This window comes from Eleginops maclovinus, chromosome 1 (assembly GCF_036324505.1).
Source record: "Eleginops maclovinus isolate JMC-PN-2008 ecotype Puerto Natales chromosome 1, JC_Emac_rtc_rv5, whole genome shotgun sequence".
NCBI lineage: Eukaryota > Metazoa > Chordata > Actinopteri > Perciformes > Eleginopidae > Eleginops > Eleginops maclovinus.
Window position 1 is genome coordinate 9870458 of NC_086349.1, and position 27706 is coordinate 9898163.

At 40.2% G+C, this 27706-nt stretch overlaps 1 protein-coding gene and 1 non-coding gene across 3 annotated transcripts in view; both read left to right on the forward strand.

Moving 5' to 3' along the window:
* The window catches only part of sema3h (sema domain, immunoglobulin domain (Ig), short basic domain, secreted, (semaphorin) 3H), a 64927-nt gene extending 42539 nt beyond the window's left edge, over positions 1-22388 (forward strand). Inside the window, exons 9-18 of one of the 2 annotated variants that reach the window (XM_063889462.1) lie at positions 10299-10368; positions 13259-13403; positions 13529-13618; positions 13846-13975; positions 14070-14158; positions 15075-15116; positions 15871-16028; positions 16543-16604; positions 16993-17135; positions 17649-22388. In XM_063889462.1, coding sequence (XP_063745532.1) covers positions 10299-10368; positions 13259-13403; positions 13529-13618; positions 13846-13975; positions 14070-14158; positions 15075-15116; positions 15871-16028; positions 16543-16604; positions 16993-17135; positions 17649-18104 — 1385 coding nt within the window. In that variant the 3' untranslated portion in view covers positions 18105-22388. The remainder of the gene's footprint in view (positions 1-10298; positions 10369-13258; positions 13404-13528; positions 13619-13845; positions 13976-14069; positions 14159-15074; positions 15117-15870; positions 16029-16542; positions 16605-16992; positions 17136-17648) is intronic. The other variant, XM_063889471.1, reaches the window with a different exon arrangement.
* trnas-gcu (transfer RNA serine (anticodon GCU)) lies at positions 162-243 on the forward strand. Its single transcript has one exon. It is a non-coding gene; the product is annotated as a tRNA-Ser (tRNA).
* Positions 22389-27706: the final 5318 nt, after the last annotated feature.

Genomic DNA, 27706 nt, shown 5'->3' on the forward strand with positions numbered 1-27706 from the left:
GAAAGTACTCGGGGGTCAAGTCCATCAGAAACCTTTTATTTATTTTACTCTGTTCACATATTGGATGGTGCAGTTGTTTCTCATTTACAGCGAGATACTTTTGTCTCTTCAGGTCAGCTAGAGTCCTTCTTTCTGATTAAACATTGGATCATGCTTCACAGGACGAGGTGGCCGAGTGGTTAAGGCGATGGACTGCTAATCCATTGTGCTCTGCACGCGTGGGTTCGAATCCCATCCTCGTCGAGTTGCTTTTGGCGTGGCAGAGGCTCAGTCTGTAGGGACCTGGGTCTCTCCCAAACAGACCAGGGTCGGCAGTGTGGACTGGTACTCAGAAAGATCCCAGTAACTCTCAGTACTGCTGTGGTGCCCTTAAGCATGGCTCCTAGCACTGGGCTGGGTAAATGCAGAGGTCCCTGTGTGTGCTTTGCTCATGTGTGTGACATATAACAAGGGTTCATTTGAATCCTCTGTTTCTGTTTCTGTACTATTGAGAAGAAGCCCAACCAATAACAATAATAATTATTATTACATTCCTTATTGAACAACAATCATGCATAAAAATACATTAATCTAAAACATAGAAGAGATGCTATGTGCCAGATTATAGCTCTACAAATAAATAAATCAATGAACTTGTGATGTGTAACAAGAGATAAGAGCTTCTTTATTGATCGCAAACTGGGACATTTTTACGTTGCAGCAGCATAGAACAAAACAAGGCATTGCACATCATTAGGAATTAAACGAGTAGAAATAAGCGATTCTAAAAATAGAAACATTTCAAAAAGAAATAGAAATAAACCAGCATTAGAGAGCAAAAAAGATCAGTAGAGTACGTCATACAAGATGCAACTCCTTAAGCTATTGCGAGGCAGAATACGGCCTCTATATCAGCACCACATATTGGAGGAATAACAGTTTTATTTCCTATAGTGTTATTTCGGTCGTTGTTGACTCACATATTTAAGATGTTGACCTCCCTCACATTTGGCTTCCTTCTGAAACGAGCATCTGGTGTGTGTTGGCCACATGGACTGACTCATGACACAGGATTGCTTCAAGTTCATTGTTCAGTTGTTTTGTTTCTGAGCATCCCTTTCATGTGGCTCACCGCACATGTTTACGGTGTCACTTATTGTGTGAAAGCGTCATTTAGCCACAATTGTTCAAATAAAACTCCAGTCGTGTGTTTCATATTTTCTCTCTCATGGAGGACAGACGTTCCTCCTGTTGCCCTGTCCATCTGAAATAACTCACAAGTCCAGCTCACAGGAAGAGGGTTCTGGGATTCTGTTTACTGTTGTTGTCCCTGTTGTGGTAGTAGTTGTTGTGGAGGAGAGTCATGCTATGAGGTTTTTCGGACCGGAGACAGACAGCTCTCTGTGGCTGGACTCAACGTCATGGCATCTAGAGACACTGAGGTATTTTTCTGGCAATTTTCATCGTCTATTTTTGTCTGTGTGTGAGAGATTCAATGTTCCCGTCATAGGATAGCGCCCATATCTGTGTCACTACATCACCCACTGACGCTGGCAGGGAATCATAGAAGGGAGAGGAGCAAAGAAAGAATATTTGAATTTGATTTGGACGTCACTGGGGAGATGAGTGGAGTAAAAAAGAAGTAGGCAGAAGAAGAGTAAGAATATGAAGTGTGTTTTTCTAGCTTTAAGGATAAACATGACGAATGAAAGGGAGGGAAGATGGAGAGAATGAGAAATGTCCTCTTCTCGCCCTGGTATGATGAGGTTTGCAAAGGCTAGAAAGAAAAACAGTCTTGGAAAAATCGAATGAGATGAAGGAGGATGAAGGGAAAGATAGACAGCAGCTATATTTACCCTAAGGCAGCTTGGATATAAATATAGCCATAAACAATTCAAAACAAATGTAAATATGACTGATAATTGGTTTGAAATGCTACAACAAATAAACCAACCACAGTGTGCTTCTAAACAGACATCATATTTATCTCTAAAGTCAGTTGGTGGATTTTTGAGTCAGAAAATGATATGTAAATCTGAATTACAAATAAAACTTGCCAGTAAGTTCACATAAATTCAACAGCGTCAGTGCAGAGGACCTCACTAAGAGGCACATCTCATGACAAAACGGCATGTTAAGACAGTTGTAACCTGGAATTAAAGCTTTATTTAGGTTGATTGTTTCTTTCTTTCGGTCCATTTACTTTACTGGGTAATAAAGATTGGACTAGAAGGATCAAAAAAGAGAGTGGGGTGGAGATAATATCTCAGCCCTTATAAACCAAGGAAAGAGCACTGCCTGTATTACTGAGACCCGGCCCTGTCAGACTAACCTGAGTAATGCTTTTCCACTATTTACTTCCTAATTACCTCATAAACCAAAACACTCTCTGTTTAAAGCGGCTATGAAAACATGTTTTGTAATACTGAAAGAAATTAATCATGTTTTGACGCCTCCATTCAGCCTTTTCTTAATCCGTCATAGCTTGTGTGAAGACACTTGAATAGAAGCCCGGTTCATCAGAAGGAGAAACGGAGGAGAAAGAGGAGGGAGGTGGGTTTAGAAAGTGGGGGAGACAGAGAAGAAGAAGTAGGACAAGTAGGGAGAGGGTAGAGGTTATATCACAAGGTGTTGAGCAAGAGGAAAGGAGGAGGAGAGAAGAGGAGAGTAGAGACTGTTATTGAAGTGTGAGAGAAGGTGAAGGAATATCTGATTTGAAGATGATTGGAAATACAGGGAAGGATACACAAAATGGATGATGGGGGGAGTGAGATGTGTCTGGTACTAAAGGTTATTTAAGACTTCTTCGGTGGAAATTGCAGTAGCATGGGGAGAATATGCCTTAGAGGCTTGTGCAGCCTTCCCCGCTGGCACCGGTTCCCTATTCCCCTTGAGCTACAGTGGCCTTAAAGTGACACAAGCGAGTCTTATTATAAAGAGGAGTAAGATGGCAGATGACTAAGTGCAGAGATCTGGATGAGAAAGAATGATCAAAGTAAGAAAGGTCCTCCCTGGTCGTTGGCAGCACATCTCTCTAGAGTGTGGAATTAGTTTAAGTGCTGATGCTACCAGAGGTCTGCAATTAAATACAAATGGTGCAATGGAAAGACAGAATAGGGAGGAGACACACCCAGAGTGGAGGTGAGAGTTATGCAGCAGGAAACATCCCAGTCCAGACAAAAGGCATTTTTCTTCAAAGGAGGGGGGGGGGGGGGGGGGGGGGGGGGGGGGGCGGGGGGGGGGGGGGGGGTGCAGAGTGAGGTGAAGTGAAGCTAAAAGGGTGGGAGGAGTGGTGGGAGGGAGACTGGACGGGAGGGAAGGAGGGGAATGGGGTCAATAGGGAAGGTACAGAGTGGGGAGGGAGGAGGGAGGAAGTCTTAAACGGACTTGTTTAGCCAAGTGCCTTATAGCTGCTGGCTAGATTCCCAGTCTTTAGAGGAATTAAAACCAGCGTGGAAAGCGTTCCCTAAGGACGCCATACTTTTGGAAGAGTCGTCAGTGATGATACAGAATAGGTTTTGGTACCACTTTACAATAAGACTACCCTTATAAAGTGTTTACGAATAGTCTGTAATTGATTTATTAATTAGGTTGTGAACACTTTATAAATCATTAATAAGCTTTTATAAGACAACAGATAAACAGGGCAACTGAGAGAGGCCAAGAAACATCAAGATGGATGGGGAATCAACTCAGTGAACAACAGATACCAAGGACGCTGGCTGATGAAGGAGACGAAGTAAGCTAGGTAGCCAATATAAGGCTTAGTCATCTTGCCAAATAGTGAGCCTGCGTTGATGTATGAAAACTATGTTATAAATGGTTCTTAATGATTGATAAAGTGTTTACAACCTAATTAATAACCTAATTTTAAACTCTTTATGAATCATTTTAAGGTTAGTCTTATTGTAGACTGGTACCTAGGTTTTTTCTCATTTAGATTTGCTGATTTATGGCATTTTACGAGACGAAAGGTTCCAGGCGATGACGTTTAGCGCCATAGTTGAAACGCCCTTCAATGCCACCTTGGAAAAGTAGGCTTCTTCCAAATGGATTCCTCAGTCTGGACATAAATGGAGAAATGGAGAGAGGCATCAGGGTGGGGATAGCAGCAGCCGCTGGGGGGGGGAAGAAATGTGTCACTGAGACAAAAAAGGTGCAGTGGCAGAAGGAATAGGGCCAATAGCCGAGGGGTGTGGAGGGGAGAACCAGACAAGATGGAGGCAGGGCTATTATTGGCAAATTACTATGGGATGGCGAGCAGGATATAAAGACAGGGAGTGTGGTCAGATAAATGACAAGCAGGGGGAGGGAGGTGGGAGGATGTTGGCATTAAGGGAGGAGTGGAGAAATGAGGAAGATAGGGGTGTACGCCTGGGGGGGGGCTACAACCAGACAATTAGGAGGAGGAAGATGATGATAGGGGCTGCGGCTGTAGGTCTACGGGCCAGACAACACTATCTTCCCTCAGGGGAACACAGCAGCTTTGTTTAGAGAAGAAGAGAGGGAGAAATATAGGCCAGACAGACAGATGGACGAGGGAGACGGAGGGATAGAGAGATAGCAGGAGGGAGGGATGGTGAAAGTGAGAAACAAAGAGAAGGAGAGACACCCAAAGGGATCATGGGAAGTCCAGGTGGATTTGAGCAGAAAGGGACGAGGGATGAGCACCTGATGGGAGGATAAGAAAGAAAAGGCGAGAAGAAGATCCAGAGAGAAGAGCAACGGGTTACTGTGATAGCGTATGATAGTGGTCTGACAGTGAAAGAAAATAATGTGGCTTAAAAGATAAAGACAGAGTGGAAAAAGATATGGCGATGTTTCCTCTTACTGCAGCATCATTAAAGTGCTTTATTTTACACATTAATAACTTCATATCTGCCTCCTTCAGCTTGATAAATATTTAAACGATCATCTTGCCTCACCTGGTCAGATAACTTTGAGACAGAAGCAGACTGCCCTCATATTTTACTGCCCTGTGATTAATGTGTGTTTGCTTCCCCCCCCCCCCCTCGTTAAAGATTAACGACATTTAAGTCACTACACTTTCATAAATCACGCTGGCAGCAGATGTAGAAGCGAGGTGGAACGGCACTAAATCAGGACATCATTTAAACCTTGTCACGGAGAGATAAGAGGGGATTTTCTTGCCGAGCTGAGCTGTAAATAACCGAGACGTCTTCTTCAAAGTCTGAAAAGGCAAATTGTTTTTTGGCTGCGTCTTCCGAAGTTTAACTTTGTATTCATGTGAAGCTGAATGCACAGTGAGCTGCAGAGAAGAAAGAGACACCGGGGAACTTTCAAGCAGCAGGCAGGCAGCAGTTTCCCCTACAGGCTTTACCAAAGTTTGTATTAAGTTCACAAAGTTATTTAATATTGAACTGAGTTTATTAACTATATGATACACGGCATCTTTTCTACATGGCTTTAGAACACTTTGTCATTTACAGGAAATTGAGATTGAGGTTGTCAGGTTTTTTTTGGAGCATATTAGCCATGCTTTTGATTCAATTAGTTCGACCACTTTTGACTAAAGTTCTTCCAAAACTGTTAAATGAATTGCTATGAAATTTGATGTAGTATCACTTTCCCTCTAGTGCTGCTAAAAGGTTAAAATACTCCTTTTCCAAGACTTGAACATAAAATTGATGTTCCCTTTACCCACAGCTGCAAGTTGTTTTTAGCATGAAGACACACCTTAAAACACCAGTGCCTTGTTTCTATTCTCTCGTTTCCAACTGTTGTTCTTATCATGAGTTCTTTAGCACAGGTCATTAATGATATTCTAAGAATTCGGCAATGCTCTGCTGAAAAAGAGAAAAACATTTGAGTGATTCAACTTACAAAAATGTAGAAAACCATTTCAAAACCTGTGCAAATGATGAGACCTCTTCAATGGTATTTCGTACTGTAAAATACAGCTTGGCTTCATCCCAAAGGCTAATTTCATTATACTGTGATTAAAGTGTGTGCTCTGTTCCAAGGAGGTCTATTCCGGAAATCCTTCAAGGCTTTGTAATACACTACCGTTCTCTCAGCTGATCCCTAGAATGGTTTCTTTAGTAGTTTTGTCTTGGTGTACATCTTGTACAAATCTCATCCTCTGTGTCTTGAAGTCTTTTGGCTATCAAATGACCAAATTGGGGCTTTTTTTCTCATGGTCATGCAGTTGTTGGAAATATACTGTATGTTTTGTTATAGAAGTATACACTTATGTCCTGCTTGTAGCTTGGGTTCCAGTTTACCATAACAAGTATCTGAACTGCCTCATTATCTTGTTTTCTTGTTCATTACTTCTCCACATGCCATTCATGGGTTCTGCAGACAAACTGCATCAACACTTTGTCATCAATGTGGCCTAATATGGCTGTGGCTGCCTCTAAAGATGGGATATAGATGATTAGAGTTTGAGTGCACACTGACAAATGTTTTTTATTGTGTTTTTTTGCGCTAGGTTAAAAGAGAGTCTGTCTTTCATCTATACAGAAAGGTCTATAAAACTCAGCCAAGCAAGTTAGGATGTAAATCTTCCCGTGCCCTTCTTTTGACTCATCCCTTCCTTGGAAAAAAACTTTGACGTGCTTTGAGTGGAAGCGATTACCAAAGAGTATACATATTATCCGGATAAAAAGTACTTTGAAGACAAGGAGAAGCAGGGGGAAATAGAAAATGTAGCCTAGATAATGGCTTTAATTAATTACAGGAAAGGGAGATATTTTGGAAGATGTGAGAAGGAAAGAAACTAGTTAGAAATTATAGAAAGGAGGTGGAAGAAAAGACGGGATGATATTCTGTAGGATAGAGGACAAGAACAGGAGTAAAGATGCACAAATGAGACATCTACTTTGTCATTTACTAAAAGCAGAGGCGATAAAGAAAAGGTAATAATTAAGGAGTGAAACGTTAAATAATGGATGTATGGAGTGATACGCTGCAGCCTGCAGACTACCCACAATCCTCTCTGCTCTGCCCTGAGGGGCCTACTCATTGTATATGTGTGTGTCTATACGTACAGTATCAGCGTGTGTTCGTCTCTGTGCTCTGGTCCCTGTAGTTTTGTGTGTGTGGGGGGTAATGCATGCTTTTATATCTTTTGTTTGATATGTATGCGCTCCTGAATTCCTGTGTGTGTGTGTGTGTGTGTGTGTGTGTGTGTGTGTGTGTTGTGTGTGTGTGTGTGTGTGTGTGTGTGTGTGTGTGTGATGAGATGAGATTAGACGTCCTGCAGGGCTGTAGTTTCATGGAGGCCATCTAGAGCAGCGGGAAGGTCAGGAATGTGGGGAAAGTGATAGGCTTCGCAGTCTCCGCCAGCACAACAACATTTGTGCTTCATCGGAGAGGAGAGGAAACAAGGAGAGGAGGATAAAAGCAGAGAAGTGACGAGCGCACCCAAACATTGTTTTGAAACATCTTATTCAACCTTCACTGCTACACAGGTTGTAAAACTCTTTGTGTCTCGACATCAACCTTAGTACGTTCCGGGTAAAAACCTTTTTATAGAGTTTCTAAAACTTTAAAAGTTATTGGTCCCGCCGTATAGGAGCAGAGTCAAGTTGTGTATTTATAGATTATCACAGCATGCCACACCGGAGACAAAGTGCTCTGTTCTCCTCCGTTGTGATATGATGATGAAAACATTCCCAACTCTTAGCTGAGACAAAAGTGCAAAAACAAAACACCTGTGATCTAAATAAACTGTGAAAATCAGGGCGGCGTCTGTGCTGTGACAGCTGACAACTGAATTATACAACACTAGAAACACAGGGACACAAAGGAGGAACATATGATTGACATTTCAAGTCTCTGCAACTGCAAAATTTATTTTTAAATACAAGAAATCAGCTCCAAGATTCCTCTCAGTTTGTGAGCCCCAAAATGTGTAATTCTAACCTGTTGATCAATGGGCTGGTTATGTGTCAACTGGAAGTAAGGAGTTATTGTCATCCTTCTTAAATTCCGCATGATGCACTCGATCATACGTAAGGGATAATATGCACATTATCCTTACCTATAGTATACTATATACAATACTATACTATACTAAACTATACTGTGCTAAACTATACTACACTGCTATATTATACTATACCATGCTACACTATATTACAATATGCTAAACTATACTATACTACACTATACTATTCTATACTTTACAATACTATGTTATACTATACTCTTCTTCACTATACTATTCTATACTATGCTATAAAATAGTACACTATACTACACTATATTATTCTATACTATACTATGCACATTATCCTTACCTAAAGTATACTATATGCTATACTGTACTGAACTAAGCTCATCTATGCTATGCTTTACTAAACTATACTACACTGCTATATTATACTATACCATGATACATTATACTATTCTATACTACGCTATACTGTTCTTCACTATTCTATTCTATACAATACTATGCTATAAAATAGTACACTTTACTATTCTATACTACACTATACTATTCTATACTACACTATACTATTCTTTACTACACTATACTATTCTATACTACACTATACTATTCTATACTACACTATACTATTCTATACTACACTATACTATTCTATACTACACTATACTATTCTTTACTACACTATACTATTCTATACTACACTATACTATTCTTTACTACACTATACTATTCTATACTACACTATACTATTCTATACTACACTATACTATTCTATACTACACTATACTATTCTTTACTACACTATACTATTCTATACTACACTATACTATTCTGTACTACACTATACTATTCTATACTACACTATTCTATACTATTCTATACTACACTATACTATTCTATACTACACTATACTATTCTATACTACACTATACTATTCTATACTATTCTATACTACACTATACTATTCTATACTACACTATACTATTCTATACTATTCTATACTACACTATACTATTCTATGCTTTACTATACGATACCATACTATACTATGCTATACTATAGCATACTGTGCGAGTTGTCTTGTAAACAAATATAGCAACATGATGTTTGTTAGTCAGTGAGAGACTTTTGAAAGATGCTTTTTGTTCTCCTGCCATCTGTTTATTATTATTTTAATTAATGTTTGACATGCGTGATTTGCACTTCCATTTTGAAAATGACAGCGATTAGCCCCAGGAAAGAAATGATAGGATATGGATTGTTTGGAATAGCTTTCATTTATTCTTACATCTCAGGGACCACTTTTGATGTTTTTTTCCCCAAGTCTACTAACATAATTATAAACCATTTACTTTTGATGGACATGTAAAAAACATACAAACAAATCTGGGACCTGCTCATCAAAACATTGTTCTATAGTACCCCCCGTGATCAAAAGCTCTGCAGGATAGCTTTTAATTAAACGATTTTCTGATCAAAGTCTTTTTAAGTCAATTCTTATTTACCAGGGCTGCAGCTGATTCATTCTGACCTCCTGTAGAGAGTGTTGTTTGTGCCGAGTTCATAGAGCTGTAATTAGTGTCATTTATCTTTTGAAAATGTATACATTCAGCATCCTCTAAAAGTTTCCATTTGGTGTATGATATATGTCTTAGTAATAATAAATAATTCATTTAATTGGAATAGCGCTTTTCTAAGTACTCAAAGACACTAACAATATAAAAACACTTTACACAAACAAACGTAATTTCAGAAATGGAGAGAAAATATTGAAAATTAAATAAAGAACTTAATCACTTTGTTATATCTGTTTATATATGTTTACATAAACATCGCCAAGGAGTCGTTTATGTAACTTTATTGCTAGAAAAATATTACAAAGTCTATATTGTCAGTGTTGCATGAGACGTCACGTTTCTAAGAAAGACAGACGGAGATAATGAGCTGCTACACCTGATTGCGCCGTGTGAGGCACAGCAGTCGGAGAGAGAAAAACATATCAAGCGTGGTGATCGACTGTGGTTGCAATAGAGAGGGAAGTGTGTGTGTGTGTGTGTGTGTGTGTGTGTGTGTGTGTGTGTGTGTGTGTGTGTGTGTGTGTGTGTGTGTGTGTGTGTGACAGCAGGTGTTGTTCTCCTGTGGCAGACCCCGCGCTCCTCTCTCCCACAGCGGCCTGTAATTAATGGCTACAGGTTCATTACCAGCAGTCAGTCAGCCATGTGGCCAGCACGCCCAACGCTATTAGTCTCACAGTCACACTGATAGATGCACACCAAAACACGCATACAGGTGTGAAACTTACCAAAACTTCTCCAATAGCCTTGAATGCTTTACCTCTTTGACTCCGTCCCTTCCTTTCCCCTGATCCCTTCCTCCTTTCCTTATTTCCTCAATGCAGAAGACATCTTCATCCTCCAGGCGAAAGACAAGAAGAACCCGCTCATCTACGGCCTGTTCACCACCTCCAGGTGTGTACCACATGTAAAGCTGGAAACAAGGGGATATACTTTGGATCATTTAAACAGCATTTTGTCATCTGTGCACTCTTGTTTGAGTGCCAGTATGATGGTGGACGGGAGGCACTTGGAGTGTCTTCAATTTCCTCTGGGTGGATAGTTTTCATTCCTACACAAATTACTCATAGTTGGGACCAAAATACACAGAGACATAATTAAATCCAGGGTGGGTAACATTAGAGAAAGAGCAAAGTATGTTTTTTTAAATGATCCAACTTAATAAACAGCCTAATGTTTTCCAATATTTTCCAAGCACTAGCTCAAAATGTTGCTAAACCTTAGCGAGAAAATAGCTAAGTTGGAAACACTGAGAGCCGGTCCCTTCAGGCCGACAGCCAAATAACTATTATGAAAAGGATCAGGATAAATGAAACGTAATAAAGTCTATCAAGTTAACATAGTTTTTCTTCATTTGATGTATTGATTGCTGTCAAATATAAATTAACAAACACAAATTACTAAATGTTTTCTAAAATAAACGAGAAGTATTGAGTTTAAAAGAAGGCATTTAGCTCTCAGTGAGTTTATTTAAGGAAACTTAAAAACAAATAAACCCAGCTTTTTTATGTACACTGCAGCTGACACTGGATATGATTATGACATTTAAGTAAGTCAGGATTCATGCAGTGAAGACAGTGCCACCACTGACCTGAACCCTGATCAATAATCCACGAACGGACAGAGTTTTATGGAGGATACTAAAACATGCCATTTTAAGGGAGCAAAAAGTAAGTCTCAAGGTTTATATAAGAAAAAGAGAAACCGTTTTTCTTGTGTTTTAAGAAATGGTGTGTGTTACTATTATGGAGAATTACAGTAGCTCCCATAGTGAGTAGTTAGACTTTTAACTTCTCTGTGACAGGATGAAGTGTCACACAGACAGAGATGATCTCACATACTGAGAGATACACACAGTCCACACTCCCTGTGACTAATGAATGAAACACATTCATTGCAACACAACTGAGCTCATGTGAGCCTTCTTCATCTGATCATCATCATTACTGTAATGCATAAAGTACGTGTGTGAGATAATGTAGCTATGAAAAGTATTTTTCCAGCTATTGGGTTAGCTTTTTTCTCCCTTTATTTTTCCTTTCGCTCTGAGAGTTTTTGAGGAAACGACTGGGAACATGAAGAGAAACACTGGAATAGAAATTGCAAAATACATTATGCTCTGTCAAACCAGATTAACAACAGGCTGCCATCTTTATTAAAACACATGCCTGAACAAAAGATGGAAAATATGAAGCAGCACCGATTTGATTAGAGACTATAGACAATATGCTTTCTGTTAGTATCTACAAAATGGTAATCATAACAAATAGGGAAAAACAATATTTTGACAATGACGCAAGCACATCAGACTGCACGATAGAAGCCAGTTAGGTTAGTTAGAAAAAAAGTCTCTTCTCAAAAAAAAGTCTATCTTTAGACTGAATACCTAAGCACTGGTTGAAAGTAGGGGTAGGAATTATAAAATGAGGAAAATCCAGAACATATGAGCCAGTGGGCATAAACTAAGAAAGCCTGCACTTTCTCATTTCTTCCAAACGACGACTCCTCCTGCACTGACAGTACTCAGTTCCTGCAGCCAGGGCTCCACAGTAGCAGCAGAGGTATGACGGCATTTGGCAGGCGGAGCAGGGAGTTGGTCCGTTTCTGGCTTTTGGAAAGTGTCTGAAATCTCAGCAGGGAACGGACAGAAATCCAAAGCATCACACAGGGTGGGGTCCCCACCACAGAGCTGCAGGGTGCAGAGAGGTCATTCCCTGTGAATGGAAGCCTCTGCTCGACCATGAATGCACACACAGGCATGTGTGTCCCTGTGGGGGAGTTAAGAGCATAGGCTGATCCGACGCTGTTACTTGTATCATTTAGTTATTTTATTTCTTATTTGATTGACCATCTAGCACATGCAGTATGGGGTTTGTTTCACAATCAGAATAGAGTTTATTGCCCGGTACGTTTACACATGCAAGGCATTTGTTTTGGTCTCTGGTGGTGCAAACACAAACGCCATAACAACATTCTATTTAAACACTGCTGTTCTGAAAAAGGAGGTGGTGTGTTCTTTGTTAGTTTTGCCCATCATTCATCTACTCATTCATATTTGAGTTGTTTTGTTAACTTATTTTCTTATTCATTCATACATTATGTATTCATCATCAACTTTTCACACAAATAGGCAGCCCAAAGACCAGAGATAAAAAAACAAAAAACATTAGTAGACATAATTAGTTAAATAATTTAATAAAACAAAATTTGAAGAATTTTAAAGTTAAATTAGACCCATTAGTCCACCTCTTAAGCTTTTCGTCCGGTGTCTATATATTAAAGGCATCTGAATGTTGACTTTCATTTCTGAATTTGCGTTTAAAAATTGTTGGGTGTATGTTCTGTGTTACTTTACCGAACACACAGATTTGTGAGTGCCTCTCTCCAGAGGAACATGAGACTGAACAAACCGTATGTGTCGGTCACATGATCACAGCCCTGCCTTTCTCCCTGCGCTGTCTCTAGCAGCTCTGCTCATCAGCTGCCCTCTGTAGCTTAGATACACTTAGGCAGAAATCCTAACCATGATGTGCTGAAAGCGGCGCATTCATCCACGCTGGACGTTGGGTTGGACCGCGTTCAGTGAATTGATGCGTTCAGGCTGAGAAAGCAACCATGACTCACAGCCTCCATGCAGCACACACACTACATCACTCTCTTATTTAACGCACTGCTTTACCACAGTAACTCCTCAAGTGAGTTCATCAAAGACCGGCTCAGTTTATGTTTCTATTCATGCGCGCCGCATGGAATAACAGTTCCCCATTCCCTCTTGTCTCCGCAGTGATATCCTGAATGGTTCAGCAGTGTGCGTCTACCGGATGGAGGATGTTGTTCGAGCTTTTAAAGGAAACTTCCTTCATAAGGAGGGGCCTCAGTATAAGTGGGCAGAGTTTACAGGCAAGGTGCCTTACCCGCGACCAGGAACTGTGAGTTACTCAAAACGCCTTCAGGCAACGTTGTCAATTACACCAAACATGTTGGATAAAAGTGTCTTCCAAACATGTATAACCTTTTCTTTCTCTTCCTATTACTCTATTCTTACTTCTCGTAGTGTCCCAGCAGCACTTATGGAAGTTACAGCTCCACCAGAGAGTATCCTGACGACGTCATCTTCTTCAGCAGGACTCACCCCCTGCTGCAGGTACACATGATAATTCACAGTTTTAAATTATATCAATGGTTTTCATTAGATTGCACCCTAATTTACCAAAGGGTCAAACCTGTTTTATTTGTGCCAATTCATACATGGAATCTAGAAAATTAAATTTGCATTGGTAAACACAATAAAATAAATCACATTCTTCATCCACATGATTTGCATTTTCAGATTTTTAAGATTCAAAACCCTAAACTGTGAATGTGTTTTAGGAAAATGTGCTGCCGCTGGGCGAGCGCCCCCTCCTGGTCAGAGTTGGGGTTCACTACAAATTCAGCAAACTGCTGGTGGACAGGGTGGAGGCCGTGGATGGCACCTACGACGTCCTGTTCATCGGCACGGGTAAACTGTCCTTGCTGGACCTTTAGCCTTCATTTTTACTCCTAATGTGTAAGATTTTTCCCAATAAATAAGATATTTTCATATATTTCTGCAGACTCGGGCCTCGTGCTGAAGGCCATCCATCTCCCCAGAGAACATGGTCAGGGTCAGGAGGTCACTCTGGAGCAACTGCAGGTCTTCCAGGTACAGCAAAGTCCTTCTGTACTAAACACAGGGCTATCTCCAGTGTGTGTGTTCAAACCCATTTATTATAAACTGGTTTCTAAAAGGATTTTCCTGGCTTTCATGCAGCAATTTTCTAACCATTTCCTTGTGGTTTGAAACTCAAATCTCAGACTGTTCAAGCTCAAACAGTTACGTTATTGTCAAGAGGTAATGCAGCACAGACTTTTGAAATAAGTCTGCACATAAGACTGCATTGCCATGCGACCGAAATAAATGCAAACATTGTGTTCTATACTTAAAACTACCGATCGGCTGCTCATCCGATATGCATATGAATGGAAACCAAGAGCCTAAACAATCTGAAGCACTCAAACATTAATGCTCACATTGAATTTTCAGAAATAAAGTAAAGCATGCAGGATTTAATAAGAAAGACATAATGTTTTATGTTTGTCAGACATAAGTCTTCACCCATACATACCATTACACAGGAAATGTGTGCACATATTTCTCTTGTCAGACTGTAGTGGATTATTATTCCTGCAACCACAGTCCACAATATCCACAGTTCTGCTCAATATTATGTCAACTGGAGGCTCGAATAAAAAACGACGCTGTTTTCACTCTCGACTGATGTGGTGGGGATTTCTTTGTCTAAGTGAGGTCTGATGTTCTTTTTAATGCTCTTTACTCTGAAGTCGGTGCTTTGTGAAGCCCTTATAAAGGGAAATGGATGATAACCAGACGATGAGATCAGTTCGGAAAATTATTTAAGACTGTTTAACATTATTGTGGTTTGCAGGCTCACCCAAACACGCAAATTCTTTTTTTCCATAGAAACAAATTCAATATTGACCTTCTTATTGATGTCTGTGTCTGTCTCTCTTTTTTTATGTCTCAATTTTGACTCAATTTTCATCTTGTTTCCTCGCAGCACAAATCACCCGTGACAGCCATGACGCTCTCAAAGAAAAAGGTAACACATTTGAGAGAGACAGAAACTTTGAAACTCCCAAACTATATCAAACACACACACACACACACACACACACACACACACACACACACACACACACACACACACACACACACACACACACACACACACACAGCCGAACACGCACAACATCACACTTATCACTCATCTTTCCACCTTGTATCTCCAAGGACAGCTTCATCACCAGTTGCTATGGTTACCCTACCTCAGTCGGTGCAGTAATGAAGATATGCCACACTCACACACACACACACACACACACACACACACACACACACACACACACACACACACACCACACACACACAAACACCCTTTGCATTATTAAAATAGTCTGGGTTTCATGAAATAAAATTCTAACGCTTCCTCACACTCTCATACACACGTCAAGAGTATAAAAGAAAGCATCATGATGTGTCTCAAACACACACACACACACACACACACACATCCCGTGGCCACACACTGACATTGTTACAGTGCGTGCTGGGTGTTTGGCAGTGCAGATGTTTCTGAGCTGTTGATAGTGAATGCTTCTCTCTGTTTCGCGGGAGCAGACTGTGCGCCCGCTCTCTCTCTCTGGGCTCTTCTTCATTTATAACTCTCTTCTTTTTCCTACTTATGTTTTCCGTTTCCTCTCTCCATCTTCTCTTCGACCATCCATGTCCATTGTTTTCTTGTACATCTCTATTTCTATATTTCATCCCCCCGCTCGCTCTTCCTCCTCCTCCAGCAGTGGTTGTTTGTGGGCTCCAGGGAGGGTGTTTCCCAGCTGGCCCTGTACCAGTGCGAGCTGTACGGTCAGGCCTGCGCTGAGTGCTGCCTCGCCAGAGACCCATACTGCACCTGGGACGGACACGCCTGCAGCCCCTACATGCCCACCGTGCGCAGGTTAGATCTGTCCTTCCAAACAGCACTAATTGGAATATCTTAGATGTGCTTTTTTTCCCACTAAAGTCTGGAAAGCAAAGGACAAACACATTGAATCAGTCTCTTACAATCAAACTCAAACCACATTGGTTGATAGTTTAGAATGTGTCTCAATTTACAGCCAAACTACTTTAATCTTTCTGATTAAATGTGCATTTTTTCTACTTGACCAACTATTTTCCATTACAAAGTATGAAAAGTTGGATCTATTTCCATGAATCTTCCCAATGATAATGTTTTGATGATGACGCCCTTTCCTCTAGTGCCACTATTATCACTTATTAGCCAAAATGTCCACTTCCAAACTGAGCAAATCGACACTTGCAAAGTGAATTAAACCTTCTTACTATTGTCAGAGAAAAGTTTGTAAGTCCAACACTTCGTCCTTACAGGGTGTATTTACAACGAAGCCTCCAGATCAGCTATCAGGCTGTGATTCTTTGTTTACTGTAATTTGATGTGTTTTTCCCTACAGAAGGAATGCTCGCCACTTAGGGGAGGAAGAGGATCCCCTCACTCAGTGTGTCAGACAGGGAGGTGAGGAGCTATTTCACTCTAAAGTGTTTATTCAGTTACAATGCTAACAAATACAATCAATGGTGTAACTTTGGCAGCATTGACTGTGATACTAATAATGCCTCAGCTACAGATAACTTTAGATGATTTTAGTCAATTTATTTGTATAAAAGTAACAATCATGGGAAGAACTGATGAGGGAGTTTTACATTCTACACAACATACAACACCCTCTGTCCTAAAAATGGAAATAAGCTTCACAATGAGCAACACAACCTGAAAATAAATGCAGAGAACATGCATTTTTTAAATAAGGCACAACAATTTGTTTTAACTGCGACAAACAGAATCAAAAGGGAAAATAAACCAGATCTCTGACGTCTCACATCTCTCCTTTGCTGTCCGTCAGCCGGGCTGCAGGTGGAGGCGGAGCAGAGGATAATGATGGTTGCCGAGGGCAACAGCACTTATCTGGAATGTCTCCCCCGATCCAGACACGCTGCTGTTACCTGGTACAAGCAGGCAGGGGAGAACAGCCCCGAACTTAACCAGGTACACACACACACACACACACACACACACACACACACACACACACACACACACACACACACACACACACACACACACGTCTCACCCTTATTTTTAGATGCAAGACATAAAAACTGGAAAATATGAAAATCAGAAGCAGGTTAATTGACAATTAAGTTTACATATACTAGATGTACTTCGGTGTATAATGGCGTGTAGTGTGTAGTTTAAGTCCATTAGGATAAAAGTGTCCCGCTATATCCTGTAATAATGTGATGTGATGCTTTAATGAACATAGTACGAGGGTGATTTTAGTTTGGTGCAAATTTGGAACTAGTTTAAAAACTATTATAAAAGTAAAATGTTTAAAAAATATAAATTTACAAAAAGGAAAATACAATGAGAATATGACAAGAATATACATTTTGTTCAACCCTTAAATATACTCTCAAGTACCAATACCACCCCTGTACTGTATTTTAATAAAGAACACAGGTTGCAGCCTTTTTTTAAATGCTCTCTGTCTCTCCCCAGGTGGTAACAGGTGACCAGCTGGTGGTAATTGAACGGGGCGTCCTGATTCGTCGAGCTGAGCTGACCCACGGTGGCATCTACCACTGCCAGGTGGAGGAGCACGGCTACCACTGGACCGCCGTCACTGTGCGCCTCGCCGTCTGGAGCCCCTCGGCCAATCGCCTCCTCGCTTCCTGGTCCGCCTCGTCCTATCAGAGCACGGGGAGCCAGCCCTGGTACGAGGATGTGATGGCGCTGGTTCATCCCGGAAACATCGGCCAGCACTGCAAGGCAATAGGATACCGCCCCCCACGCAACCACCGCCGCTACAGTGCAATCAAGGTGGAGCAGAAGAAGGAGAAAGAGAAGGGGGAGAGGCACAAGCACGGGGGAGGGAGAGGAGGTGGAGGGGGAGGAAGAGCAGCCGGGAGGAAGAGCAGGAGCAAGCCGCAGCAGAGGGCACCGAGGAGCGCTTGAATGTGTAGCGGAACAGGAGGGCGGATTTCAGTGACTTAAAAAAACACACACATAAATGTCCACACATGTACACACACTTAACTTATACACTGAGACACACACACACTGTACATACAGAGACTATGACATGCGCATGCACTTATCTACAAACAAAAAAGGCATCCTTTCATTATAGTGACAAACTGTCTGAAGTATGTACAGGAGGGGGGGAACAGCAGAGACACCTAGACAAAAGACTTGTGAATAAAAAGGAAAAAGTAGAAACCCTTAGGCTGCGTAGCGTGTAGAATGAAGGATGAGCGGCACGTCTCAGTTTATCTGACTCTGTGTCGTGGCAAGGACATTGGACTTTGGATCTGGAGCCTCTACAGAGAAAGAAAAATCTAAATGTAGATATTCCGCATTTGAAAAATCATCCAACCCTTCTGAAATGATTGCTGCCTTAAAGCAACGTACCGGTGGCTCTGCATGTTTGATTATAAGTCATATAGATGTTGCCAATTATCCTCCATAGCAGAACAGATGTCTTTAAGATTGATTTCGTACCTTCCAGGCAGACACTGCTTCCCATAAAATTTGGACGACTTTGAAAACCATCGTACAGGAGCATGCAGAACATTTGAAAAAGCTGCAATCAGTGTTTTCCAAACGTTGCTATGTGTGGCGTTCCAAGTTTCAAGGACATCCTTGGTGTTCTCAAAACATTTTTGATTGACTAGCTTTGTTGTTGGAAAGTGAAACAAACACACTGTTGTTCACTGTCAAAATGAGTTAAAAGGTATCTTTGGGAAAATAATCAGCAGTGACAGTTTTGTTTAAACGCCTTTAAGAAGGTTAATCGCACTGATTTTATTTGTTACCCTAAATTATATATACCAACAGTTCACCTACAGTAGAGAGAGTTATTTCTGGATTCTTCAAATAGGTGGGGTCTGACACGAGATGACTGAGTGTGACCACAAAGATGAGGGCAGAGAGAAGCAGGGCGACAGCTTTGATAAGGTTACACATCTTCTTTTACACACTCGCGACAGGAGAAGTTTCCATTACGTTCTCCTGAAAGCTTCAGAAATGTTGACTGGTTGTGTTCACAGACATATTTGGCACTGCCACGCAGCTCAATATAGGTGTGGGAAAAAAGCAACAGAAATAAGAACATAGTAGATCTGGTATGTTTTATAACGTCACAGAAAATCCTATTCGGGGTGTTGGTTTAGTTTCCCTGCAGTCCCACATGAGTACAGTGTACAGATTTAGGAACATTCTTTATTGTTGGACAAAAGTAACATCTGCACATCAACCCCTTCTGCAGACAAATGTACACATTTTAATATTTGCTTTTGAAATCTGGCTTTTAGATTAGGCCCAATTAAGCTTCCACAGAAAGCAACAGCAACAAAAAACATCTTCCTTTATTTTTAAAGATGAGTCTAAACGTCAGAACAAGGATTATTTTGGCAAAAGGCAGGGATATTTTAATTGGTAGTATTTAAAATTATATTTCTAGCACTTAAAGACCTTTAGAGGCTGTGTATCAACTGTGTTCATGTCTGAGTAAAGTATCAAGATGCTTTTTCATTCAAGAGTTTTCCATAGTGTTTGAAACAACAAGGAGAAAGAAGCATGTTTGGAAGAGGACCGAGGTGTGAACTGAAATGCCAATAGACTTTGTACAGAAAATGCATGTTTTACAACCCATAGCTCTGGACCTAAAACTGGCTGTTGCTGACTTTGTGTGGGTTCCAGCCAAATAAAAAAAAGTGGAGTAATATAACGCTGGTCCCGTAACTCCAGCTGTTAATGACATTTGGTTGTAAATTATGAAGCAGGCCTGATGTTTAATAAAGAAGCCTTTATCATACAAAGTGGAACCTGAGAAAGTGCTGAACAGGACTGGCGTCAAGTGGACTCTGACGTGTGGGATTTAAGCGACTTCAGTGACTTTCCAAGGCAGTAAATTGTGATTTTCTCTAAATGTTTTAATGTTAAACCAACACAACGCTTTCCACCTGTATTTAACTTTCTTCTTATTGGTATTTATTTGTTTAGTCTTGAATGAAACGACTTGCCTCATAAGTTGTGAGGTCAGATATTTTGTGGTCATTTTTTTCTAATTCAACCATGATGTCTCACAAACAGGCTGCTAATTCAACATTTGTGTTGGTCTCTCTTGGTATCTATGTCCTGTATGTTTGTGTGCCCACACATTGAAGTCTGCACAGTATTTCTTTTGAAAAATCTCCAAATGTTACCATCTGCTTCTCTTGACGCACCTTCCTACTCCTACCTGTGGAAATTCAGATCATGCCTGCCTGCAACCACGGCTATTTAATGTTTTTTAACCGTCCCATAGGGCAAGCAATTAAAAGGCAGCAAGAACTACAATTCTCTTTCCAAATGTGATGCTTTGTCTTACTGTTTCTCAGAACAACGAATAGAAACCAAATGCTGAAACATCTGAATGCTGATTCTTATTAACAGTAAGAATAGAGGGACATGGAGAAAGCAAGACTAACTCATTTCATTCAAACTTACTTCACTGGAAGACTATGCATGCCTGGTTAAGTCCAGCAATCAGTCTCCCATATCTCCATATATTCAATTTCACCCAACAATGATGAAGTTGTGCACGCAATTCTGCACATATTACATTAAATATTACCCATGCTGGGTCCTGCTGGGTACTGCAGGATCCTGAACCCTTTGCACTGCTGGTTGTATGTATTTCTGAATATGTGTGTGTGTGTGTGTTCTTGTAAAGTATGCATCTGTGTGTGTTTTTCAAGAGTAGGATCAGAGTGAGTGGAGCTAAAATGCAGGTCCAGAGGCCAACCCAGTAAATGTGCCAAACAAGGATCTCAGAAATGGATTAGAGACACGTTTTGATGCTGTATGAAAAATAAACCAGACCAACTTCGAGCGGAAAATTAACATGGGCTGGGCTCCTTGGCTTCTTGGCTTTGGCCACATGAAAGAGCTAACCAGGGCTGAGCTACTTCTGAATGTGTGTTTGAGTAAAGAAAGAGAGAGTTTATATGTTTAAAGTGTCAGGTGCAGACACGCCTCAAAATGAAAGGATGTGTGTGTGAGTGTGAAGCTGGCAGTATGATTCAAGTAAAATCAGGATTGAGTTCTCAGTCTGAAAACACACTCACTGATTCAGACAGCTAACAAATCTGAAATTTAGGTTGTGAAAAGTAAAAGTTCTTGAATCGTAGCTATTGACATAGGCTACTGTCTGGGCTGATAAATGTTAACAACAAAATAAATGTCAAGCAGGTAAGGAGAATCAAAGTTTAGCTTCCCTTTGTTAGCTCCCGCTAGCATCCCACATCACTGAGTTTCTTCATAGAGGCCTTTCTAAAAACATGACATTGGTGTTTTCTGTGCAAGAACAATGACTATCCATCAGTGTAATAAAATGTGAACACTTTGTGACCAGTATAAAAACGGCAGTTACACTGTTAGCATCCAAATCAACATATCCAAGTAGTCCAAGCCTTTAGCAATTAGCAAATTCCATTATGGAAGCTAACGCTAATGCTAACAAAAAAAAACTGAAATATGTTTTTTGGGAATACCAACCAATTCAGTTAAAAATACCAATCTATCATCAAAGGAAAGTTAACATTATAAAATATGTTTATTTTCTTTCTAGTCAAATCTTAATGCAATTCTTATAACATCTTAAAGCTACCGGCAGAAGTTGTTTAGCTTAGCAAAAACACTAAAAACAGGAAGTGCAGCTACCTTGTCAGAAAAAAATACTTTTAGAAATCGACATAAAACCGCATGACTATTTAAAGAGAGTTTCAAAAATAATTGGTTTGGTCATAACATTACAGAAGCTAATGGTATAGGTAAGCTAGGCTAGGCAAAAACAAAATATAGGCTGTGCAAAAATGTTGACAAGCAAGCATCAAACCTAACAACCTAATAAAATAATAAAGCGGTTTTCAGCCTGTGGATATTGTGAGGGTGAGTTTGTGTGTTGGGCTTTATTTGTGTCAGATCCAAACAGCATAGGAGTAGGAGGCAGAAGTCCTATGAGACTTTTTTATTGTGCACCATTTTAAACATTTAAGACGTAAGTGCAGAGCTTTCATTCCCACGGCCTCTTGTGTTTCACTCTGTTTTTCTGTAATTACATCTCAGTGTCAATATTTCTGTTGTGTGATTTTCCATAACGATTTCTTAGCAGGAATGTAACTGTCTTAAACTGATCTTCTCTCATCATGTGAGTCTTTTTCTTTTTGTAAATATGTATAAAGGTCTGCTTTCAAATATGTTTGTGGTTTATTGTGCCAATAATATACAGATACTGAACTAAACAGAAAGACATATGCACGCAGTGGATGGACAAGTGAAAAACGTATTCATTTATTGTTGATTCTGGTTTCAGCTAATCCTAAAAAGGTCATCAAGGTTAAGAAGAACCCTTAGCAAACTTCTTGTTGTGCACAGGCATCAAAATAAGTCTAAACGCTCCTGTACAAAACCTAAAAAATGTAACATCTGTTGTTGCAGTTATGTTGTGGCCTTACAGATTCATTGCGCTTTTGTTCTTAATTGATGCAAAGTTAGCCAAAATTGTGGAAAAATTCAACCGACAATCCCAGATAATGTAAACATTTTCCCAGCCTGTACAAAGGGGAGCCTCAAAGCAAAGGATTTGGGTCAGTCAGTTTCAGTTTTTTCAAAATGTACGTTTTTAAATTTAGAACAGCTCATATAAAGTTAAGATGACCTTGTACAAACGGGTTTTGACATACATCAGTGTTCAGTTATTTTGCGGGAATATATTTAATTCCAGCTTTGCTATTTTTCATGCATGCTGACCTTCACTCTAAAACCGAAACATACCATATAATACCAAACCACCGTCCAACCCTGCCAGAGTGACCACATACAGTATTTAATGTTCATGTTGAGTAATGTTCTGCTCGAAAGATGCGTTCCAATCAAGCCGGATACCCAACAACGCTTCACTTCACTCTGCTGTTTCCAAACCCTTGTGGGTCAGCCGCAGTGTACTCCATTGTTTTCTGCTGTTTGTTTATAATGTCATCAATTATACTTTTTAAATTGACAGGATGTGTGACTGCGGCTTTGCATTTATTTTACTGCTGAGCTGCACTTCGTGAGTAAAAACCTTGCGAGGAATATCTTTTAAGAAACTATCGATATGACTGAGAAACAGGATATCAAAGCAAAACAGAAAACCTTTTATTAAAAATAAATGAGTGTATTGCAGTGTGGCATTTGGTTTGGAATGAGACATTCGTTCTCTACTGCATCCGACAAGTATGACAAAGGAGAAGGGTACCATAATTACTCTGCTGAAGCAAAAGGATTAGCCTGAAAACTAGACACCATTTCAATAAATAAATCAACTTTTAAGCTCATTTGTATCAATTTACCCTTTGAGACCTGAAGAAGACTCTCAAAACTACTTTTTCAAAATTATATTTTTGTTTTGGCATGTGATAGTCACACGGATGGAAATATGTCACTGCTTTTATGTGTACTGTGAGGTCATTTTGGTTTCTCTTTACCAACCTGACCACAGTATCAGCACTGTAATATTTGCCTTAAGAGCTGCTCCATGATTCTCGACTCTTGGAATGGCGGTGATGGTTGGTCGGTCGACCACTTTGGTCAAGACCAAAATATTTGAACACATACTAGATGGAATTTCCATCACATTTGGAACAGTTATTCTGTAGGTCTCCAGAGGATAAATCATGATGACATTAGTGATCAGCTGACTTTTTGTTCAGTACCACATTTTTCTGTGTCCTATCATCATTAGCTGTATTTTGTGTTAGGCGCAAGTAAACACGGTAGCATGCCAACACAGTAAACTGAAATGGCAAACATCACTTTCTCAACACAATGTTTGGATTGTCAGTGCTAACATTTTAATGAAAGCACTTATTTGCAAAAGCTGCTAGCATGGTTGTAACACCTGACACAAGCTCAGTCATCACAGAAAAAATGGTGTAAAGCATGCAAGGCACAATACAGCTTGTTACTGGTTTTCAGGCACTCTTTGGACTGTTGTTGTCCTTTCAACAGGTCGGCCAGACCAAACCTGCTCCCTGGTTGACTGAATCTTCCTACCAACAGCAGAAAAGAAATGGTAGAAATCAAAATACCCTACTGACCTCCTTACCTATTGATCTGTTTTCTACTCTTCCTCTTCTTCTTGCAGCTAAAAGCACTTTCTTTTGATCTGAAAATCCAATAATCCTTCCCCAGCCACCAAAAACGTTTCTCAAACTTCTCCACATTATTACTAAACGGTTCAGCTCATTTGAAGTAATGCACCAGCGCTTACTGTACAATGATTTGGCTTATTTGAAGCAAATGTGCCTGCAGGTTACTTTGTTTTGTATCATTAAGGATGATTGCATTTATTGCAAGTCACTTACAGTTGGATAAAATGGTCAGCTAAATGAAGTGTAATGTAATGTACTGAAGTGGTGACTCAGAATGGATTCATATTTATTGCAGTGCTCTGTAAAGGATTCAATAAAAAACATACAGCATGGTTGGAATGTCCATCAAATAAAAAATCAGCATAGGAATCAATCAGTCAGGAAGAGTCACTTTGGTGTTTGCCACATAGTGACTCATTTGATGAGGTTTTTGCACTTCACCAACGTATCCCTTTCAGTGATGCTCTCACGCTGGATAAAACTGTCTGCTCAAGCTTGAGATTGAATTTTACAGCCAACTGCCTCAACGTTTTTTAAGGACTTCATGGTTTCTGAGTATGCACACACTTCCACAGACTGCTGTATTTGAGGATGTCCTTCCCCCTGACTTGTAACCACTGGATCTTCCGGTTGAGCATTCTTGATGATTGAATTTTTATACAATAGCAGAAACTCCTTTCTAAATGTCCTTGAAGCTTGCTTTCAAAACTATACCTGTATACCAAAAATAAGAATGCTGAAGATTTTCTTGAATTTGGAAATACCTGTGGTAACGTTTTTAGTGTTTACACAAAAAAACATTTTCATGCCTGTTGTCCATTAAAACTTAAATGTGTTAAGCACTGATACACGCCACTTTAGGTAAAACTGATTTTTAGTATTTAAACAAAAATAATTCTGTTTAAAGTGTGGAGCCTCTTAATGTTTATATACCTATTTGGCTGCTATTGCACGATTACTTCCTGGTTTTGTGAGCTGATGAGTAGCACAAGAAAACAGAATCAATTTGTGTTGCTGGGAGGATGAACTCTCCCCAATCTGCTATGCAATTCATATTTGTGACTAATGGGAATATGATTTATGGACCCTCACTGTTATTTTGGTTAACAATTTGCAGCATGCAGTCTACAGCGTTTATTATGGAAACCCCACATCTGTTTGAAGGCACATGCTTTCACTTTGCTTTGCATGCCTCATTTTCCTAAATGGGGCCTTTCTGGTGGTGGTTACTTTACTGTTAAAAGAGCTTCCCTCTGCCAGTAATCTCATCACAAAGAAGACTAAAAGGTGGTGAAGGTCGTAGTTATTTTTGAAATGTGCTAATGGAATTCTCTGGAATCATTGGCTTATTTCAGAGGTCTAATTGTCTTAAGGTAAATATCTACCACTTTTATGTCTGGCACAAAATCAGAATGAACAAATGAAATAAAACAGCCAAATCACCACAAAGAGAAGGAACAGCTGGCCTGCGTGGATGGGCTGGATTATAAATGTTACGAGATCTTTAGATGTGGTGACAGTGTGGTTTTAGAATCCTCTCTCCGCAGCAGCAGCAGTGTTTGTCATTTCTGGCCAATTTTAAAGGTTTAAAAAGCCACAGAGGCTTCCACTGTGGGGGAAAAGCAAAGTAGAGTCAGGACCTTCTCATTATTTAAACCCTCCATCCATTCTGTTAACCATCAATTCATACCATTTCTAGCACAATTCTTTAATTTAGCAATGGTTTATGAGACATAGGAAAAACAGCAGTTTTGCATCTAATTCAAATACACCATTTATCCTGATATTTTTCTAGACAGGAAACTGACTTTATTAAGGACTGGAATTGAAAAAAAAACCAAACATGTTCATAAGACCATACTATGAGCATGATGCCTAAATCATATTCCAAAATTGACCTGAGAAAAGGTTTGAAGAAGTATCATGTTGTCAATTCAAATCATTTATACAGTGGGGCAAAAAAGTATTTAGTCAGCCACCAATTGTGCAAGTTCTCCCATTTAAAAAGATGAGAGAGGCCTGTAATTGTTATCATAGGTATACCTCAACTATGAGAGACAGGATGAGAAAAAAAATCCAGGAAATCACATTGTCTGATTTTTAATTAATTAATTGGTAAATTCCTCGGTAAAAGAAGTATTTGGTCACCTACAAACAAGCAAGATTTCTGGCTCTCACAGACCTGTAACTTCTTCTTTAAGAGGCTCCTCTGTCCTCCACTCGTTACCTGTATTAATGGCACCTTTTTGAACTCGCTATCAGTATAAAAGACACCTGTCCACCACCTCAAACAGTCATACTCCAAACTCCACTATGGCCAAGACCAAAGAGCTGTCAAAGGATACCAGAGACAAAATTGTAGACCTGCTCCAGGCTGGGAAAACTGAATCTGCAATAGGTAAGCAGCTTGGTGTGAAGAAATCAACTGTGGGAGCAATTATTAGAAAATGGAAGACATACAAGACCACTGCTAATCTCCCTCCATCTGGGGCTCCACGCAAGATCTCACCCCGTGGGTCAAAATGATCACAAGAACGGTGAGCAAAAATCCCAGAGTCACACGGGGGGACCTAGTGAATGACCTGCAGAGAGCTGGGACCAAAGTAACAGAGGCTACCATCAGTAATACACTACGCCGCCAGGGACTTAAATCCTGCAGTTCCAGACGTGTCCCCCTGCTTAAGCCAGTACATGTCCAGGCCCGTCTGAAGTTTGCTAGAGGGCATTTGGATGATCCAGAAGAGGATTGGGAGAATGTCATATGGTCAGATGAAACCAAAATAGAACTTTTTGGTAAAAACTCAACTCGTCGTGTTTGGAGGAGAAAGAATGCAGAGTTGCATCCAAAGAACACCATACCTACTGTGAAGCATGGGGGTGGAAACATCATGCTTTGGGGCTGTTTTTCTGCAAAGGGACCAGGACGACTGATCCGTGTAAAGGAAAGAATGAATGGGGCCATGTATCGTGAGATTTTGAGTGAAAACCTCCTTCCATCAGCAAGGGCACTGAAGATGAAGCGTGGCTGGGTCTTTCAGCATGACAATGATCCCAAACACACCGCCAGGGCAACGAAGGAGTGGTTTCGTAAGAAGCATTTCAAGGTCTTGGAGTGGCCTAGCCAGTCTCCAGATCTCAACCCCATAGAAAATCTTTGGAGGGAGTTGAAAGTCCGTGTTGCCCAGCGACAGCCCCAAAACATCACTGCTTTAGAGGAGATCTGCATGGAGGAATGGGCCAAAATACCAGCAACAGTGTGTGGAAACCTTGTGAAGACTTACAGAAAACGTTTGACCTCTGTCATTGCCAACAAAGGGTATATAACAAAGTATTGAGATGAACTTTTGTTATTGACCAAATACTTATTTTCCACAATCATTT